The sequence below is a fragment of the Melanostigma gelatinosum genome (genome assembly GCF_949748355.1).
Source record: "Melanostigma gelatinosum genome assembly, chromosome: 10".
Taxonomy (NCBI): domain Eukaryota; kingdom Metazoa; phylum Chordata; class Actinopteri; order Perciformes; family Zoarcidae; genus Melanostigma; species Melanostigma gelatinosum.
The window spans coordinates 16751273-16771327 of NC_136643.1; the positions used below are offsets into that span (position 1 = coordinate 16751273).

A 20055-nucleotide genomic window follows, 5' to 3' on the forward strand; every position below is an offset into this window, starting at 1 on the left:
TTTAACCTATAGCATATACTCTCGTGAATGTATTTAATGTGCGATGTTATATATCTACGCACGCGTTATGGTTTTTAAGCATTAATATGTAGGCTTTCATTTTGGTCTACATTTACTTCCACACAATACAGTCTAGGCCTACACTGACTTACTGAAGAGCATGCTGGAATGTGCTTTAGTTGTACTATTCTATCTATGTCTGGATATTCCTAAGCCTCTTAGTAAACAACAAGTTACTTATTATTAAAGGAATGGTGCAGCATTTTTGGAATCTCGTTCCAAAAACGAGTGTGAACCAACAATTCACGGTTTTACCGGGGGTAAGGCTATATGTTCTATGTATTAGGATGGAGCGGGGACGCCCAGTCACTTTTATCGGTCACTGCTTTAGAACTTCTGGTGGATTTTAAATTCCAAGCTTTATGCTAAGCTAACTAGCTGTTGGCTGTAGTTCTGCATTGTAGTGACTGACATGAAATATCAAGCTTCTCATCTAACTCTCAGTAAGCAGATTTCCTAAAATGTTGGTGAGTTGGTTAGTTTCAAAACTCAAAAGTTCTAAATTATGTGTTTGTATAAAATAAAGTTAAAGAGGTATAGGGAACATTTAAGCAGAGCTTTTATAGTATGAAACCACAAGAACACAGTGTACTTAATCTCTGTGCACTGAAAGTGCGCTGGCGAAATTCAATTGCACGTGTTTTTCAAGGCAGCCTGTATGGCATAAAATAAATTACGAGTAAGTGCGTATGTTACGATAATGCTTGGTCTCGGTGCACGAGGCTGGGGTTTATCTTTACTCGAGGTGGAGGGAACTAAGTCCCATGGGAACAACGTCACTCCCCTCGGCATATCAGCCACAGCCCGCTGAATGCGCCCAGCAGAGCGCCACAGAGGACGTCAGGATCGCATCCATCCTCAACGCGAAATGCTTTGCGAACAGAATATAACTCGAGCAATCCCCTCCCCGATTCCGTGCGTTTCGGCGAGGAGGCATTCACATGCTCCGGCATACAAGCGGGCGAAAGAACTCCTCGGAGAAGTGGGAAGGTAAATTATAGGTGGAGAGAGCGCTCGCGTCGAGCATGGTCTCTGGTAAAGAGAACGTCACAAAGAGCCAACATCTGTAACTTTGGGATTTACTTGTAAAGGCGCTTTCTACTGGAGATCGTGGGATATTCTTTTTGTAAACATGCCTGTGAGAAGAGGTCACGTTGCGCCACAAAACACATTCCTTGGAATGATTATTCGGAAATTCGAGGGAGAGAGTAAGTATCTTCTTGATTTACAATTAATACTACCTAAAAATATCTTTCAACAAATTAACCTTAAGGTCGAAATGATGAATGAAAACATGTAAGACCTTTTTGTGGAGAAATAATTATTCACATTAAAAACATTTTATGGGAGTAAAAATGTTTTTTTGCCAGACTTTCTTTCATATGGAATGCAAACCAAAGACCTTGGCTGAATGTTGAGTTATATGAGATTTGCTAAACAAAATCATCATTGCTTTTTTTTCTATACAGTGGCAGTTAATCAACTTCATTGCTAATTGCTTGTTGGCTGACCCCATGTTGCTCTGACGTCAGATTTACCACAGCAGTACTCATTACATACTTTTTCTTTACTTGCAGACCGGAAATTTGTGATAGCCAACGCCAGGGTGCAGAACTGTGCAATTATATACTGCAACGACGGTTTCTGTGAGATGACGGGCTTCTCGAGACCGGACATCATGCAGAAGCCATGCACCTGCGACTTCCTCCATGGCAACCTGACGGACAAGGAGGCCATAAGCCAGGTGGCCCAGGCTGTGTTTGGGTCCGAGGAGCGCAAGGTGGAGATCACCTACTACCGTAAGGATGGTGAGTAAGTAACCCGGTACGACAGCGTCGCTGTCGCAGAATACCCGTAAAGGGTCTTTTGATGCGTGTTGCTCCTGACAAAGCACCTACTGCAGCTCCTCACTATGTCCATCACTCCCTGATGTGGCCTGTCAGCCTGTTACCAACCAGCCAGAGTCGATTACAAGATGTGTTTCAGATTCAGACATTACCCCTGCAGGAAAAAGGGGTTGGCAGTTGGCTCTAAAATAACTCCTTGTGTAAATTTAAGCCAGAAGTATTCATGTCGTATTTGGTGAAAGTAAACCGATACATATAGACTAACTTTCCTCATACATCAGCAGGTTTATGAATACGGATTTAAAAATAATGACCTTGTAGAGCAAATAATCACCATATCATCCAAACAGAAAGCAACATGTGCCGCATATAACATCCACCTTTAAACAATAACACATTCGATGGTTGTGGTGGTGTGGTGCGAAAATGCCATGTTATTAGTGTTTGGTTATATGCATTACAGAAGAGGTGTATAATAGGCAAAAGCTCCATGTCCAAACGTGTAAAAACACAACGGTAGTATAATGGATACATCTTTTTGGCACCCGCCATGATTGACAGCATCATGTGCCTGGATGACACAAAAAAAGTCTGGCTGCCAAAATGATGGTGTGGATGTTTTGCATTGAATGTAGAAATAGCATGAAGCAGTAGGTGCAATGTCAAGTGATGGACAGAGTGAGGGATGGTGGTAGTGAGACAAAGCTCACCCGCTGTCCTGTTCTCTAAATTTATCAAAAATACATCGGCTTAACACCTTTCAAATTTAAACACATTCACGGTGTATTTGAGATCCATGACGCATTTAGCCATGTTGTGGTTTGCAGCAAAGTTGTACAGCAGCCTTAGTAGACAGCGGATCAATCCTCTAATCTGTAAATTGCTGTACATGTGGTAGACTACAGCATTGTCAGTTTTGCATGAAACATGCTCTCCCTTTAATGCTAGACTGGTGTTTGTCATTCATTTTTGGCCAATCCTAGTGTCAGCATGAATGGTGCACTGATGAGATAGGAATCCTGAGTCAGAGAGTATTAATACGATTTTACCGCTCAGTGGCATAAATCCCAGGATTGACCACCTCCTGCCATACTCTCACAGGTTTTTATGGTCAACCTGACATAGCTGTACAGAGTCAATCCAAAATAACTCCTCTTTTAGAGCATCACTTTATAGAGCTTTTTTAAATTTTCATTGTGTGCCAGCGTTTGCACCGACACAGGCCAACATCTGTGTTTGTATGCGTGTTATTGTTAACTCATATTGTGTTCTCTGAGATAACTTCCAAGTCATATTGTATATGATACAATATGTATCACATACAGCAGTATATGAGGAGTCTAAGCTAGAAAATAAGAGACATCATATTTTATTTAATCATAAGGAGCCAGGGCTTTAATTTTTAATTGTGAGTTTGATTCGATTCTAGGCCACGGATACATGTTTGATCTGCCATCAGCTGCCATGTACTGCTTTTAGTTTGATGTGTTTTTATTTTTTTATTTTGCTAATCAGGAAGAAACCAAGAGCCAGCTGCTACACTGCTAAAATAGATTGTTTCAGAAACCTGCAAGACAATTACACAAAACACTCCAGGGTCTGTTTGTGAGGGCATGAGCAGCTTGGTTGTTGACAAGTAGGATTTTAAAGCAACTTCATTTCGTCTCCCATCTTACACGCATATGCAAAGCATCATGTGCATGCAATGTTTAAATTGTGGCAGCTGAGAGCTACAGAAATCTTTCGACGTAATCTTTGCTCTGTCTCTTCACAATCCTCCCCGGTGTGCATCGCAGCTTTCAAGACAAAACTCCAAATACTCCTCAGAGGAATTTACAGCGAGCGTGTGTGCTCATGAATATAGAGGTGAAGGCTGACAGTGCAGTGACTGGGGATGAGCAGCTTACAGGGTAAATGCATTAAACTGGTATGGAGGGGACACAATCCGCACGCTCCCACTGCTATGTGGGAATGAACGATTCACGTCATCCTTGAGAGGGATGGCCATATTGATTCAAGTCGCTCTACAAATTGAAGCTGACGGGTTGAAAGCGGATGTATTCCGTGTCTCCTCTCCTAACTGTATTCCAAGTTATCGGTCCTCGTGCAAATCACTTAATCCCTTGAATTAAACCCCTTCCATTTTCCATGCACCTACTGTACGTCCCAAATCCCACAGGCATGTTTAAAAATAGCGTTAAAAAAATCTGCTCAGATATGTTACCACTATTCCCTGCTCTATTTCTCCCTGATTTTTCAGGATGCAGTCTCTCTAAACACTCGCTGAATTATGATCTGTAGACAAGCCTAAATGCTTTAGTCTTTTGAGTAATTCCAAAAAGACATAGTGTCGTTTGTTTTTCCTCTCCCATCAATAACTACAGTGGGGAAAAAAACAAGTTTGAGATTTGAGGAAGCCGTGTGACATCAGGAGCAACAAAGCTTTGTCTTTTTTCTCTGAAAAGGCAAAAAGTTAAGCTGCTTACATGCTTAAACATTAAAAAGTAGTGGAACAATGGGGACCGTGGGAGCGCAGTAAAGGCCTTAAGCATGAGGACAATTTAATTTTGTGTTCCCCTCGATGTGAACAACCAAGTCGGGTTGTGAGAGAAGATACCACATACACAGTCCTCCTCCAGCGATGATACATAATCAATGAGATAAATGCGTTCCCTTGATGTCTTTGTTAAGCCATCCTATACCAGAGGGTGTAATAATACTTTGTACCTGAATGAGTTTTAACAAAAGGAAGCTGACACCGTGCAGAGAGAAGTTAAATGGATAATTGCTATATAACAGTGACAGCTTAGCTAACCGTGCTGAATGGTCTGGGACATGTGGTTTGCGTGGGTGCAGGGTTTCATAGGTGACTCCCCACTGAGGGGACTGAAGGGCCGTGTACCTCTGCTGAGGGTTTAGTGGCAGGGGTGCCTACGGTGCACTAGGTGTGCTGCAGGACTCTTGGGTAACGTTTCAAAAGAACACATCCATTTTTCATCACGCTCATCCCTCTTTGGTGTCTCGCAGTATGAGGTGAAGATACAGAGCTTTCCTCATCATGTTTCATCTGGTAGATTGAAATCAGCTTGTCCAGCTAGATGTTGCAAATTAAAAAAAGCCCAGTGGGGATTTCCATCTTTGTGCAATGGAAAGTGTAGATAACATGTTATAATTTATACTCATTTCAAAGGGATGACATGGATACGGTGTTATTAGAGATACATTTGCATATTTATTTGAATGGACGGTTTGCTGCCCTTGCTTAATTACTTTTTAATTCCGATGTCAAACAGGTTTAGCAAGGAGGAGCAGATGGAGCATTGAACACCACATGAGTACAGGTCTAAATTTGCATTGGACAGGAATGTTCATCCACGGCTATTTTTTATCTCATGGGATGCTTGTACTGGAGGTGGTAATCTAATATTCCTCTCCATACCATCTGTGTTTTTCTTAATCAGTCACTGTATGCCAACTTAAATTTTATTTTAGCATCCATTGCATTCAATCTGCCAACATTTGCGCCATATTAAACAGAATAGAAGATCACAGAGCGATACATCATGAATTGATAAATGTAAACACAAATAAAATGTACCGGTAGTTTGAGCCGGAGCTGCTAGTTATCCCTGATGGCTTTTGAGACACTGATTGAAGATGAAATTAGGCCATGCTGTGTAGCTTACAGCAGTCTCGCAGAGGCGAGATGTTGCCAAGAGGCCCAAGGACTCTAAACAAAGGGTTAGCTTGCATGGCCTCTGCCTACATGCCCTAGTGCCGATTGGCTATGCCCCAGTAACGTTGTGTATTGTAATAGCCCTAAACAAGAAACATGTCAGATTTCATTATACAAGACGTACTACCAGGCAGTAGTCTGCGGCTGTACTGTTTAAAAGCTCTAGTTGTGGATAGTAGTTTGGTAGAAAGATGCAAAGACAAAAATCAGCGCTCAACAGTCATGTTTTTCCCTCGAGCAGATCAGCTGATGCAGATTAATATGAAACCTCAATACATGAATTGAATAACAGGGTTTAAAAAATAGCTTCTCACATACTCCACCACTTTCTCTAAAATTTTGGACAGGAAAGGCAGTTTTGATATGGGCCTGTAGTTCATGGGCAAAGCTGGATCTAAGTTAGGTTTCTTTAATATGGGCTGGATAGTGGCATGTTTAAAATAGGAAGGGACAATTCCTGTAGACAATGAGGAATTGACAATAGATGTTACTGCAGGGCCAATAGTTAGCAGAACTTTCTTAAATACAGAGGATGGAATTATATCCAGAGGGCAAGATGATGGCTTTGTTTTGTTAATTAAGTCCATCAGGTCTTGAAGGCTGATAGGCTGGAAAGAGTCAGCAGGAGAACAGCAGGAGATTGTGAGGAGCTACAAGTAGACGAACAGATCCCAGGCCGAATGCCAGACCTAATACCTGTTACCTTATCAATAAAATAGATCAGGAATTTGTTGCAATCGTCAACAGAATAGCATGGTAAAGTGGAGACAGACGGTGAAACAATTCCTCTGATTGTGTCAAACAGAATCTTGGGATTTCTCTTTGAAGAAGAGATTAGGTTGGCAAAATAAGCAGTTCTAGCTTCCTTTACTCTAGTATCAAAAGAAACTCTGAGGTCTTTGAGATATAAACGATGCACTTCTAGCCCAGTAGCTTTCCAGAGCCGCTCTGTCCTGCGACACTTCTGTCTCAGGCTGCACACAGCGTCTGTCATCCACGGAGAAGTGTTATAGGCTGCCCTGGTCCTTTCCTTAAGAGGTGCCACTTTATCCAGCAAAGTGGTGCAATGTTCATTAAATGACTGTATCAAGTGTTCAACATCATCGAGATTTGTGTTAATATCACAGCAGAAGTGCATAGAGAAATGATCAGCTGTACTCTGAGTAACAATGCGGGAGCGGAACGTTTGTTTCAGACACAAGGGGTCAGTATTGACAGAAAGATCAAAGAAAATACATTTATGGTCACTGATCAATCGGTCCTCATGTTGTGAAAATAAAGCTGTCTTTCACACTTAGAGCGGATTTAAGAATGAAACAGAAGCTCTCAGAGGCGTATAGTTATATTAAAGCAATAGATTTATTTATCAACAGAGTTATTCAGCCCAGCAATCAAACATGCTTGGGTGCTAATGGTTGAACTTCGCAGAGATTCACCATGAGTCACACTTCAACACAGCAGTGTGAAACTTAATATAGGGTTCCACCCCTTGATGTCCATTTGTCAAAATCAAAGTAGCAGGCGGAGCACATTTGTATGTGAATACAACCTGGTTGGAAGCCGTGAACGTCCGTTCACCTTGGCCCCTCCCAGAAGGCGTCTTCTTATATCAGTGTGCATGAAATGTTGAATGAGTGCGGACCTGAGAAACAAGTTGTCAAGAGAGAACTACTTAGGGCGTTGTCCCTGCATCTCTGTCTATTGTTCCTTCCTTATCTTCTCTAAAGATGGCGGCCTGTTCTTTGTGGCGCAGTTAAGTCAGTAATCTTCCTCGTGGTTCTCCCTTGCCCTAGTGTATAAAGTGTGTAATGCGTGAGTGGTTAATAAAGCCTCATAAGGTAATGATTATTAAAACTACTAATATACTAGTGATTAATTAAACTGTATATAAGCTAATTGCTACTTAAAGCTGCATATAAGCTAGCTGCTGATTAAAGCTGTATATAAGCTAATTGCTGATTAAAGCTGTATATAAGCTAATTTTATCAACACTCACAACGAGTATTATCAATATCAACACCCAGAGAAAACACAAGGTCCAAGGTGTCACCACCCCTGTGAGTGGCGCCAGAAACATGTTGCGTGAAATTAAAAGATTCAGTAATATTGAGAAACTCAGTAGCAATACAGTCTGTGGTATCATTGATATGCAGATTAAAATCACCAACCAGAAGCACTTTGTCTAGCTTGATAATAGAGGTCAGAAAGTCTGTGAACTCTGATAAAAACTGACCTGCAGGACCTGGAGGTCGGTAAATAAAAAAACAGTAAAACGGCTTTAGCCGGCCCACTTTAGTCAGCTGTAGTTCAAAAGTAGCATATGATTCTGTGCTCCCCAAGTGGCAGGAAAACTGATTCTTCCAGACCACTGCAAGACCTCCACCGCGGCCTGTCAGACGCGGTGTCCCAACATAAGAGCAGTCCACAGGGCAGAGTTCATTGAAATGGATGCATTCCATATTCCGTTGCCAGGTCTCGGTCAGAAATAAAAAAGCCAAATTATGACTTGTGAACAAGTCATTTAAAATGTGAGCCTTGTTTGTTACAGAGCGTGCATTAATCAGACACATTTTGATGGGGGAAGACACTGTGTTGTCATCAGCACAGGAAGCTTTGGGGGTATGTGCAATAGGACGGGTCACTCGTGCAGCACCTCGAAACGACCATAACTAGGGCGTGAGCGCGAGTCTGTGATTCTCACGGGAATGCTCATGGGTCGTAGAGTGGAAGTTACGGTAGAGGCTGGGGAAAGAGTAGTAGGAGACCCTCCATGCCGCCAGGGGGAGCTAGTGTTGCTATTAGGGATGAATGCGGCTGATGAATGATCGTAGAGGAAGCGTGACAGCGGACAGGGGATCCAGGTGTAAACAGTCAATCATGTTAAGACATCTAACAGTTTCCCCACAACTCTGTCTGACCTGTGAGTCGTTATAGTGAGAATGTCCAAAGGATCACTTGATTAAGCAGCAATGTTTAAATAATTGATGATGGAAATAGAATCTACAGTCATGAAATTTCCATCGTGAAAAGGCAGCTGGTCTTAATACACTGTCCATTCATTCAAGCAGGTGGTAATAACATTTCTTGGCTCACAGGAACACTCTACCTAAAGGTCAGGGAATTAATTTCACTCGCTCTACTGTACAATGATGTTAACCATGTCCAGCAGCTACGGCCAAGTTTGAAAGATATTATGTTGTCTTGTTGACTGATGTAGAAGATTAAGGTTGGATAGCCTGAAACCCAAATGCTCAGTAGTTTTCAGGAGCACACATACCGTACACTACAGCTCACATCTCTACATTTAATGGGGTCAGAAGTTAATCTTGTGCCTTCGCAAATAAATAAAACATAAGACAATTTAAAACAATTCACCAATTTGAAAAGACATATTGTAGACACATGTAGAAATGTCACACGTTGTACAGAACACAACAGAGTTACAACACAAAACAAAGTTTGATGTTGGATACAGCATGTTCAGGCCTTGACGTTAACCTTTTTCATCAAAAACCACTGTGGCTGGTGGTTTTTCAAAGTTACCAGCCACTCAGTATTTATAGCCACAATTTTGTCGTTGGGAATTTACACAGCTAGCTAGTTGCCGGGGTAGCCGCGTAATCTAACTCGCCTATTTACATTTTATTAAGGTTTAAATGAGGCATAATTAAGGGTTTTGCCCTTTTGAGTAATAGGTGGGTGCCATCTCAGGTCGCTAGCTGTCTCTTCTGCTGTATCAACGATCCAGCTCTTTTCACATTTTCAGTTAGGCTGTGTCGTCACTGCCAAGATGGCGACTGCTGAAGAGCTTTGAGCTTCACAACACCTCTTCAGAAACCTATGGTTGACACCATGGAGACTACATCCATATCTGTGCATGAGCACAAACAACAGTCAGAGATTCTTCTCAGCGACTCACAGACACATGTAGGTAACCCTCTCGTTCCCCGGGGAGAACTCAAACGCAGCAGCGCTCAGCTGGGGGCTCATGAGTATCCCCACACCCACCCGGCACCTCTCAGCCTAGGCAACTCCAGAAAAGGCCAGAGTCCAGCCTCTCTCCGGGAGTTTGGTTTCAGAAAAAGTGCTATGCGGAGGTGAGCCCAACTTTACCTAGTTTATATAGCTCCACCTCCTGCACCAGCTCCAGTACTATCCCCAACAGAGAGGTGACGTTCCACATCCCTGGAGGAAAGAAAAGCGCTCCTTATTTAGTTCGCAAAAAGTTCCCTTTGTTTACCAGGATAAGATTAATGTCTGCAAATACGCACGTTTACAAAACCATAAATAATGTAGTGACGAGAACATAATCAAATGTTGCGCTGCACAGTCTGCCAATATAACACAGCAGTTATAAAGAAGCCTTTCCTTTGATCCATTTTTGGGAGAGGTGACATTCAGCAGGAGACCAGATGAAAGGGGACCCCCATGGCCTGGCCTTTAAGCATGACCATTGTTTTCCCATCTGGTCAGGTAAACTCTAGCCCAGAAATATTTCTGCTGAATTCACCGTCTTGGCTGTAGACATAGCATAGTTCAATGTACACTAGATCTCTGTAATCATGTAATACAAATATTCCTATAGTGTATTACTCCTATTATCTCGTTTTTCAGATGGGTGATTTAGGAGCTTATTATTTCATATTTCATTCACAAAAAAATATTTACATTTTTCTATGCTCATGGCTGTAAAGTTAAGAAATGAATATGCAATGCATGGGTTATTGCTCAATTCAGAAAATTAAAGAGTTCCCTGTGTTATTTAGAGTTGAAGCACCTCACCCGAGTCAGATTCACACAAGACTCACACTTCTGGAGTCAGACTCAGGAGGGAAGCTCGTCACCAGAAGGTCTTGTGGCCGGGCGTTAACACATAGTGCTCGGCTGGGCACAGCCCAAAAAAGACCACGTATGATATGTTTATCTTATCTTGAGTGGCTCAGTAATAAGGTCACAATGGACATGGACTTATTTTTGTACATATACATACATACAAGTATAGCCTGTAAAATGAAATCACACATCGAAATTTCATAGTATCACATCAAACTCCCCCCTTAGACAAGACAAGTGGAACACATCAGGTCACAGTAACAAAAGGGTGTCATATTTTCATGCAATTATGTTGCCGATCCATCAGTTTATGACGTAATCTGTCATAGAGGAAGATTTTGGCTATTTCGTCCACCCATTCATTCACTGATATACTGTATCTCCTTTAGTTTTCCAGTGACGTAACACTGGACAACATTGCTAAATGTTGGTGTTAACGATATTAACAACAACATATGTTGGTAAATATGTCATTTACACATTCTGGTTGAAAAGAAAAGAATATGTGGTTCTACCTGTTTTCTCAAATACTGTTCATTTTTTATGTTTTCCATTGTCTTGAAATTACATTATCATATTGTCAGTGGTGACAAAATGCAGCATCACTCCTGTGATTTGATGCAGAAATCGTTCCAACAGAACTCTGGCATGTTGAGGCAGACCGAGATTGTTATATTTAGTCAGACAGCAAGTCTACTGCTAATGAATGCTGCTGGCAGGGTGTCTGTGAGCCATGCAGAGATTACAGGGAACACTGGTAATACGTGTCCTCTGTGAGTAGGAGCAACACAACAAGCCAGACAGAAGGACAGACGGACCTATATAGAGTTGCAGTTAGTATTAGATATATTAATTCCATCGTGTGCTGATTCATTTCAAGATATAGCTTTCTCCCGCACCGGACATGGTCACTGTAATATTGTATGTCAAGCTGGTTGTATGGGAGCTATTGTGTTCTTGTTTAGGGTCCAGTGAGTAGCTAGTTTCATTGCTGGGCAGTTGTGCCCTCAGGCATCAACAGCTTCCACTCTCAGCTATAACCAGTTCAGCTGATAAATTGGTGTATTCAGGGCTCAAGACTAAGTTTAGATCATGGATTGTTTTCTGCTCCACCTCACACAATGTTCGGTGCGAGTGATTGTTCCTTTGAGCACATCGCAATTCTCCAAATTGGCTGTAATCTGTGCTGCCTGTTTGATCTACTGAACCCTGCTGTCTGCACCATGGTGGGGCTCTCGCATTACATTTTTCCAAGTCCTGCTCAGCTTTGTCAATTTCCTCCTGTCTTGCTAATTAAAATACTTGCAGTGCATGTATATGGCACACGCAGCACACATGAACTCACACACAAACATACTTTGTTTAACCACCCCTGGGCTCAATTATTTTATCTCTCGCTACTATTTCATTGGCTCTGACATGCAGGCATTGACCTTTAAATCGGTTCAACTTCTCCTCTGTTTTCCCAACATTTATGTGAAACCAGAGGGAGGTGTTAGTCATTTTTAGATTTCTGTTTAATTAGCATTCCATATAATGGCTGCTAAAATGACTTGCCTGGTTGCAATAGTACTTGTTGATACATTTCCTTTAAGCATTTTGGGTTGTTTTTTTTCTATAGTTTTAGGTAGAATAAAGACATCTTTGGACTTACCCTCTTAGAGGTGACTGGCAAAAGGATAATGAATGATTCTACTTTTTTGGCGCTGACACTTTGTTTCTCTTGCAGGGTCTGACTTCCAGTGTAACATTCACGTAATCCCTGTGAAACATGAAGAGGGCGTGGTGATGATGTTCATCTTAAATTTTGATTTCATCGCGGCGGATGAGGAAAGTGACCACTCCACAGAGAAGATAAGCCCAACGTCCCCTACAAAGTCAGATCAAAGTGAGTATTTGATATACCATTCCCTCCTTACTGTGATATAAATGCACCTGAAAAAGCATTGCTACAGAGAGGGACTATGAAAATAGAAATGGGACCATTATTTTGTCTTTGTTGCTGTTGCTGGCATTTTCATTCGTTGAAATTTAATTTTCATCCCACACCAGTATTTTCTAGGTAAAAACGTCTTTCATGATCAAAGCAAAAAAAAAGTCATGATATGATGCCGTATCAAAAGATGATGCATGGCATTGCATTTGGCATTCATTTGTCACATTGTCTCTTTTTTTTCCTCCAAATTAAACATGTGCCCATTTTGTGAAATGGCACTATTCCTAAAAAAAAAGAATAAATAAAGTTCTATAACAATAGCACTTTACATCTGTTAGACACTAATTAAGCACCAGAGATTTTTACTCCGTTCCCTAAGATGCTCATCCAAAAATTGTTGCCAGCTTCTATTATTATTCCACAAAAAGATGCATTCTTTAAGTTGCCAGTACAATGCAGTTTACAATGATGGAATGCACCGTGTATGAGCAGTCTACTTACATAACCTTATCTTGTTGAAAATGTTTAATTGTTGATCGTTATATATTTGTTTCATGTCTTAGGAGAACACCAAATATATAGCATTTATTTTTGGATGTGTGTCAGTAGGTGTAAATGTCAGTGAGATGTTCCAGCTCCTCTCCGACCGGAGCTCAGCTATCCACTTCCCTCAGCATAAATTCATCCATGGCACTGGCATTTGACTTGTGCTGCACTGTGTGTATGCATGTACGTTAGTTTCTGCATGCATGCATATGTGTGTGTGTGTGTGTGTGCGTGCGTGCGTGCATACATGAGTGTGGTTTCGAATGTGTGAGCGAGTGCCTGTGTCCGTTGCCCGTTGCTAACATTGCTAATCAGAGTTGATTGCCTGTGACCATGCTACAGTGAGGGGACGTGTGGGTAGATGGGGGTAGAAAACAATATGATGTGACTTTTGATTAGAAAGAGTCTTGACTACATGCACACATCAAACTTTAAGTACGACCTTACTATTGTCTTCATCTTTAAGCAGTCCTTACCTAGCACCAGGGCATAAAAGTGTAATTTTACGCGATATTGGGTTTGACGAAATACTCATGCTAATGATTTAGCTTTGGCGCTGCATACTATTGTACTATATTATGTGAAAATACTGTATTGTCTTTTTTATTTTCACACCATATTCAGTGTTTCTTAAGATGTGTTTGAAAAATGCATGTATTCAACTGCATTTAGACCATAACTAGATACTTCAAATTGAAACTGGCAGGTTGTCAGGCACAATGACATGACCAGGGTGTCATGGGCAGAGGAATGACTTGGACATGTCCTTGCTTTCAAAAATAAATTCAGTTATTGTTTAGCACTTTACTTGAAACGATCAGGGAGAACATTCCCAAAAAGCCGAGCCATACATTTTGGTGTAGCGGTCTATTAGAAGTGATTTTTTGACATTGGGGAGCTCATTATGATCTGCTGTTGACAGCAGGCTAAAAGCCCGCAGGTATCAACAAGCACAATATTGAGCCTGGAAGAGAGTAATCCCTCTTTCTCTGAACTGCCATCTAGAACACACCATTCAGCAACTTCAATATGCCTGTAAGGCCCAAAACCTGAGACAATATACTTACAAATTGCTCAGCAGAAAGATACACTGTTCGGTGCACAGAGACTTGCAACAGATTGCACAGAGACATTAGAATATATTAACTTTAAAAATAGAGGCCCAGCCGAGCCAGTTTCTGTCAATATGAAGGTCCACTCCTGGCCCTTTACAGATCTTTAAGTTCCTCATCTTATCCCTAAGGGTGAGCACATGCTCCCTGTGAAGGGAAGTTATGTTGTATCCACAATCTCATACTCTGCAATACTACCCATAGCTCGTGAGCATAGCTGAGGGCTGGAAAATAAATCAACTGCTCAATCATGAGCTTCACCTTCAGGCTCAGCTCAGCTTTTTCAGCACAAAAGACCATGTCACTGCCAATGTCGCATTGATTGTCTTGTTAATCTGACGCACCATCTTTCTTTCTCTCGTGAACAAGCCCCTGAGATATACTTTAACTCCTTCACTTGAAGCAGCAAACTTGCCCACAGTTCAAAGCACAAAATCCACTGTTTTCCAGCAGAGTGAAATGGATTTGGAGATGCTTGTTCTCATCCTCGCCCCTTTACGTTTGGTAATGGAGTCTTAAGAAGTCCTAAATCAGGCAGCTGGAGTTGCTGTTTTATTATTGAAGACATTTCATCACTCAACCTCGGGATGTAATCAGTCTAGTCAGTGGGGAGTCCCAAGTAGGAAGACGTCTTTGGATGATTCACACTTAAAAGTCACATGAGGTGTCATTAAGGCGACTGGTATTTCTAAGGCGAATTCAGATAAAAGTTTTCAAAGAAAAAAATCCTGTGAGAAGCTCTCACTTATTTAATCTCATCAATAAATGTGCCCATGAAATAAATAAATATGCCTATCCTACAGCCTAATCCTTACATAATTAAATGAGACAATAAATGTATAAATGAGTCAATATAGTTCAATAAATAAATATGTTGCTTTTATTCATTTTAGGGGAATATTGTTTCATAATTCCACATTTATTTCCCAGCTCTTATTATCTGTATCTAAAAGTACAGTTTGGCTACTCTGGTATCTGGTACTCTGGTATCTGTGTGTACCATTTTTTATTTTATTCATGGGGTACTGTATGTGTGTTAGTGGTGATGTCATTGTCGAAGGGTTCGGTTGTGGTCATTGATACTACCGTGATTTACTTAAACCACTCCAACAACAAACTGCATCTAATAAGGTTTGACAGCGCTCGACTTTTCCATACTACAATATGTTATTCAGGGATTATATAAACATTCAGCCAGAGCAACAGTCAAGAGCATTGATGACAGTCTCCCCGCAGAGAAGAGACAGGAAGGTTGTCCATATATCTTGCCAGCTCAGGATGTTATTATGTTCCTTCTCAGGAAACTTGTCGAGTGTCATGGCTCTATTTTAAGCTGCTATAGTTGTAACATCAGCACATTTGGCCAGGGAATGGAAACAAATGGCAATGACGTTATGTAAGGAGGCTGCTGAGAGATGGGTGCCTCGCGAGTGAGGCAGGGTTCACTTTTCACTTTCTTTCCTCCTTCTATTTTTAATGAGGCAAAACTGTCCCAAGAGGTCATTAACATTGGCTACGGTGTCCCTTGTGGAAATGTGGTTTCTATACAAGACTTTGGTGAGGCATAATAAATTGATTGTGTAATCTGCACTGAAAGGAGATGATTTGGCAAAAGCACATCTGTTTTGATCGGTCTTCATTTTCATAGTTTACTGCACTGATCTGCGAGCACCGCAAATGTTTAACACTATAGACAATAAAATATTCTGCTCAACATTGTTTTGTTAATTAAAAGACATGAAGCTTAAGTTACAAAAAGATTACAGAAATTTGATCCCCTGCTTGTCTGGGGACAAAACACAGCATGGATGCCTTATTAAAGATTCATTTACATTAAAGGCCAGTACACTTGAGAAACCAGAGCCAAAATGTCTTCATCTCATAAGAGTGGACATGTTTCAGAACCTGACGTTCTCCACGTTGGGCCTCCGTGTACTTTTTTCTTATTACTGTTGTCGCTGAAAGGGGAAGCCGACATGCCAAAAGAACTTTAAGAATAATATTACTTTGCTAATTAACTATACTTTTTCAGAAAAAGGAGTTTGGTTCTCCTGGTTCCACTTTCATGACCTTTGCAATTGATGAAAACGGGTCTATGAATTGAACATTTTATCAGTTCTAAATTACATCTGAAACATTTTTTATGTGTCAGTTTCCATTTTCCCTCATGTCTTGTAGGCAGCATGAACCTGTTATCCAATCATGGCTTTCATTCTGTAAAACAGTGACTGTGGGATGTTTTTATTTTCCGGTGCTGTACACTGAAAGCTTAACAAACTTTCTCACAATGTTTCTCACTTTTTAGGGAGAAGTAGATTCTTCCGCTTCCGCCATGCCGCTTTGAGCCTAATGAATACCAAACAATCTCTTCCGCAAGAGGATCCAGATGCTGTGATGGTGGACCCGCCCAAAGAGAATGAGGGCTCAGTAGCCCTGCGGAGCTTCCCTTCACCCACCAAGAGCATTTGCAGTCCCATTGAGACCAATGACACGCATGGCCTCATAGGCTCAAGCCACCACTCTTCCCAGGCTAGCGTCGGCCCTGAACCACTTGGCCATTCGTCCCCTAAACACATCTGGGAGAAGCTGTACCAAACAGAGCCACACCAATCTTCCACCACCCTCTCAAACACCTTCCCCAGAGGCAGCATCAACAGCATGAGGCGAGCCTCATCTGTCCATGAAATGGAGGTCTACAGCTCAAATTACAAAAGCCTATTCAAGGATCGTCATACCAGTGACGGTATGTACATACCTGCACTATATAAGTAGAGCTTACAGCATCCCATTATGATTGAGTTTGCATTAGAAGGCAGACCAGTGTTAATTCAACCACATGACACTTGGGTCAGATTTAGTCTTCAAAAGTTATATTTAAGACATTATATTTAACATTTTTAGAACAACACACTGTACTTATTTTTACTCTTATTTTGTATTAAATATATATATATATATGTTTGTTAAAAGGTTTCTTCTTTAGTTACTCTGTCAACAAAATGCTCCCTTTGACAATGTCCCAGGTAATCATGTATTTTGCTGATGAACCATGACTCTACTGTTCTGGAGCATGACTTTCAAGAAAGATCAGCAAAAATGCTCTTCATAGATCCACTTTTGCTGGATCAGTTAAGTGGGCTGACTCCACTTAATTATGTGAAATTATGTTTTCTTAAAACAACGTTGTCATTTTGTCACATCAGCCTCATAGCTGCTCTCATCATGCGCTAATCAAAGCATTGCTTTTAGACTAACCTGCATGAATGTATGCTTGTATTATGTGATAACGTAGTAGTTCTGCTGACTAGCTATTCTTCCAAACTACGCCAGCCGTTAATTATACAGTATCCGTGGTAAAATCCTGAATAATTGCATAGCCGTGCACCAACACTATATTATGTTACGTTACAGAAACACTTACTCCACAAATGTCATAAAAAGTAATTTTAGCCAGAGATGTGTCTCCAGTCTGCCATACTGTTAACACGTGTGTTGATGTGTAACCTGTGATGAAAACAGAGGCACAGGTTTTCAAAACTTTGCTTTTAGGAATATGTGAAATTGAAAAGCTTATGTCTCTAAATGAAATACCAGTTCCTCATTAAATATTTAATTGGATCTAATTCACACCCAAGTATAGTTCTCGGTAGCCCACCTTATTCTTACAAACATAAGAGCTGTATTCCTTTTTTCATTTGTACATAAAGTAGCTAAACATTCCCTGTAGCTCCTCCACTATCAGCTGATGCCAGAATATAATAGTCAATGGCAGCTACTGTGTAAGTATAGTGGGCTGCTGCTGTACAGCTGGCTACACCAATGCATCTACAGTATCTACAAAGTATCATTATGTCACCCTATTACCAAAACATAGAAATAAGGTGAAGCATCCTTTTTAATATGTATTAAGTCTAAAAACCAATATCCTTATTTCTCTCATGTATTAACTGTATTTGCTTAAGCTCCGCTCACTACATCAAGTGAGCAGACAGCTTGGGTTGTTGCTGAAAAATGTGAAATCCTTTATACATTTGAAGTATTGTGTACGGCTAAGATTACCAATGGTCCTAATGTGACTGTCATTTGTTCTAAACCACCAGGCACTTTTAATCATGTGCAGTCCAGCCTGCTTGGCTCTACCTCTGATTCTAACATCAATAGGTATAGCACCATCCACAAGATCCCTCTGATTGCACTCAACTTCTCTGAGGGGACTGATAAGAAGGGTCATTCTCCGCCAATACCCGAGACAACCATCATAGCGCCGAAGGCCAAAGACAGAACCCACAATGTCACGGAAAAAGTCACGCAGGTGAGTCAGTATGTTCCACTTCGTTTGATACTGCAGTACCTTCTGAACCACAGGCAAACTCTTCAGCCACCATCACAATACCTGGGGTTTGATTCTCAATCAGCCTTGGTTCTGTAAGAATGGGTGATGGGTGGTAGCTGGCAAAGGGATTACGTCTTCATCACTGCACTGACTCCAAATGTAGTCATTTGATGGAGTACCTCGAAGGTGGGCTGTTGGATTGCGTGGTACTCTGATACACAGCACATATTACAGCTTGCTGGTGACATTTCCTGCTGACCCCATGGTTCACCGAGGTAACACATGACGGCATACTGCCCTTCCAGGTCAACAGTGGAGGAGAGACATTAAGGACATGAGTCCAGGGCATTCCTAGCTGCAGAGAAAGTGAAGATAATATTGAGGGAAAAGTGGGAAAATTCATACTCATCAACATCAGCTAAGAGCAGTTGTTTGAGGAAGGGAGACAAAGGACTGATCCCTCGTAAAATAATTCATCTTTTTACTTGCGTGCCTTCTTTATGGATTCTTGCTCAAGGACAATGCAGCAGGAGTAACACTTCCTGTCACAGGGGATATCTAGTCGCACAATTACCTGTTGACGAGACAAGCAGCACAGCTGATGCCAGCTTGCCAAGGACAGCTAAGAATGCAGGAATCCAACCCCATTTTGATGAATGGATGCCTATGTTTCACCGGATTATATATTCAATAGAAAGTCAAAAGTAATTGAATCGCTTGAATCATCCTGACGAATAATGTTGTTAGGTCTAAATAGCCACGAAAACTTTCTGAAAGTGTCACGACAACAGAAAAACAAAACAGCTACTTTGGGCAATGTTAGCAAGTTCCGAATAACTTCATGTCATTGTTTTCTGTTCCTGTTTTAATTAGTGCTTCTTCAACCACCCTTTTTTATACCGATGTATTTGGGTCCTTGGGGACCCCAGTCAAAAGCAATGGAAAAGCATTTTTGACAGATGTAATTGTTTATTAACCTATCGCATGTTAAACTATCCCACACTAACATGGGTGTTTTGTCAGTCATTTTGAAGGAGACAGACACAGATGCAGCAGACATAGATTTCCTCATGTGCTCTCTCTATTTTCGTCTTATACAATATGCAAATTAACTGTCACTTTCATAAGATAGAATAATGATGTGTTCCCAGGGCCCCCAATCGATAGTCCTTGTATGTTTATTGTTTTGGATGAGAGTAAAACACTCTCCCTCCCTGCTGACGTTACTTTGGAGTTTTGAAACACCGCTGAGACGTGAACACTGCATCTACTACCTGACTGCTAGCATGGGAAAATCCATAATTCATGTGTTGAGGATAGGGGAATGTGCTGAAATTAATAGAGAGACCCGCCGCCCTCATCCTAACTCCTGCACTATTTTCTGTCCTCTCTCTTTGTCTGCCACTGCTTATTAAGCCAAAAACAGCACACTGAATAATGTATCATCCAGTCAGAGTTCATTCACATGGGGAAATAAGTGATTTTTGTTTACCAAAATATATGTATACAAATATATATCAGCACAGTTTATACAGCTTTTCTCCAATTTATCATTCAGACAGTAAAGCACTTAAACCTTGTCCCAAAAATGTGGAAGAAGTAAGTGGCAATCCAATTATTTATGGAGTTGGGACGACACAGGCAATCTACTT

At 41.1% G+C, this 20055-nt stretch overlaps 1 protein-coding gene across 1 annotated transcript in view; it reads left to right on the top strand.

The window, feature by feature from the left end:
- Positions 1-1192: 1192 nt before the first annotated feature.
- kcnh7 (potassium voltage-gated channel subfamily H member 7) overlaps positions 1193-20055 on the top strand; it is a gene marked incomplete at both ends in the record, with an annotated part of 30537 nt that continues 11674 nt past the window's right edge. Inside the window, 5 exon segments of the mRNA XM_079276632.1 lie at positions 1193-1268; positions 1638-1868; positions 12206-12364; positions 16376-16813; positions 18171-18382. Of these exon segments, the coding sequence (XP_079132758.1) occupies positions 1193-1268; positions 1638-1868; positions 12206-12364; positions 16376-16813; positions 18171-18382 (1116 nt within the window).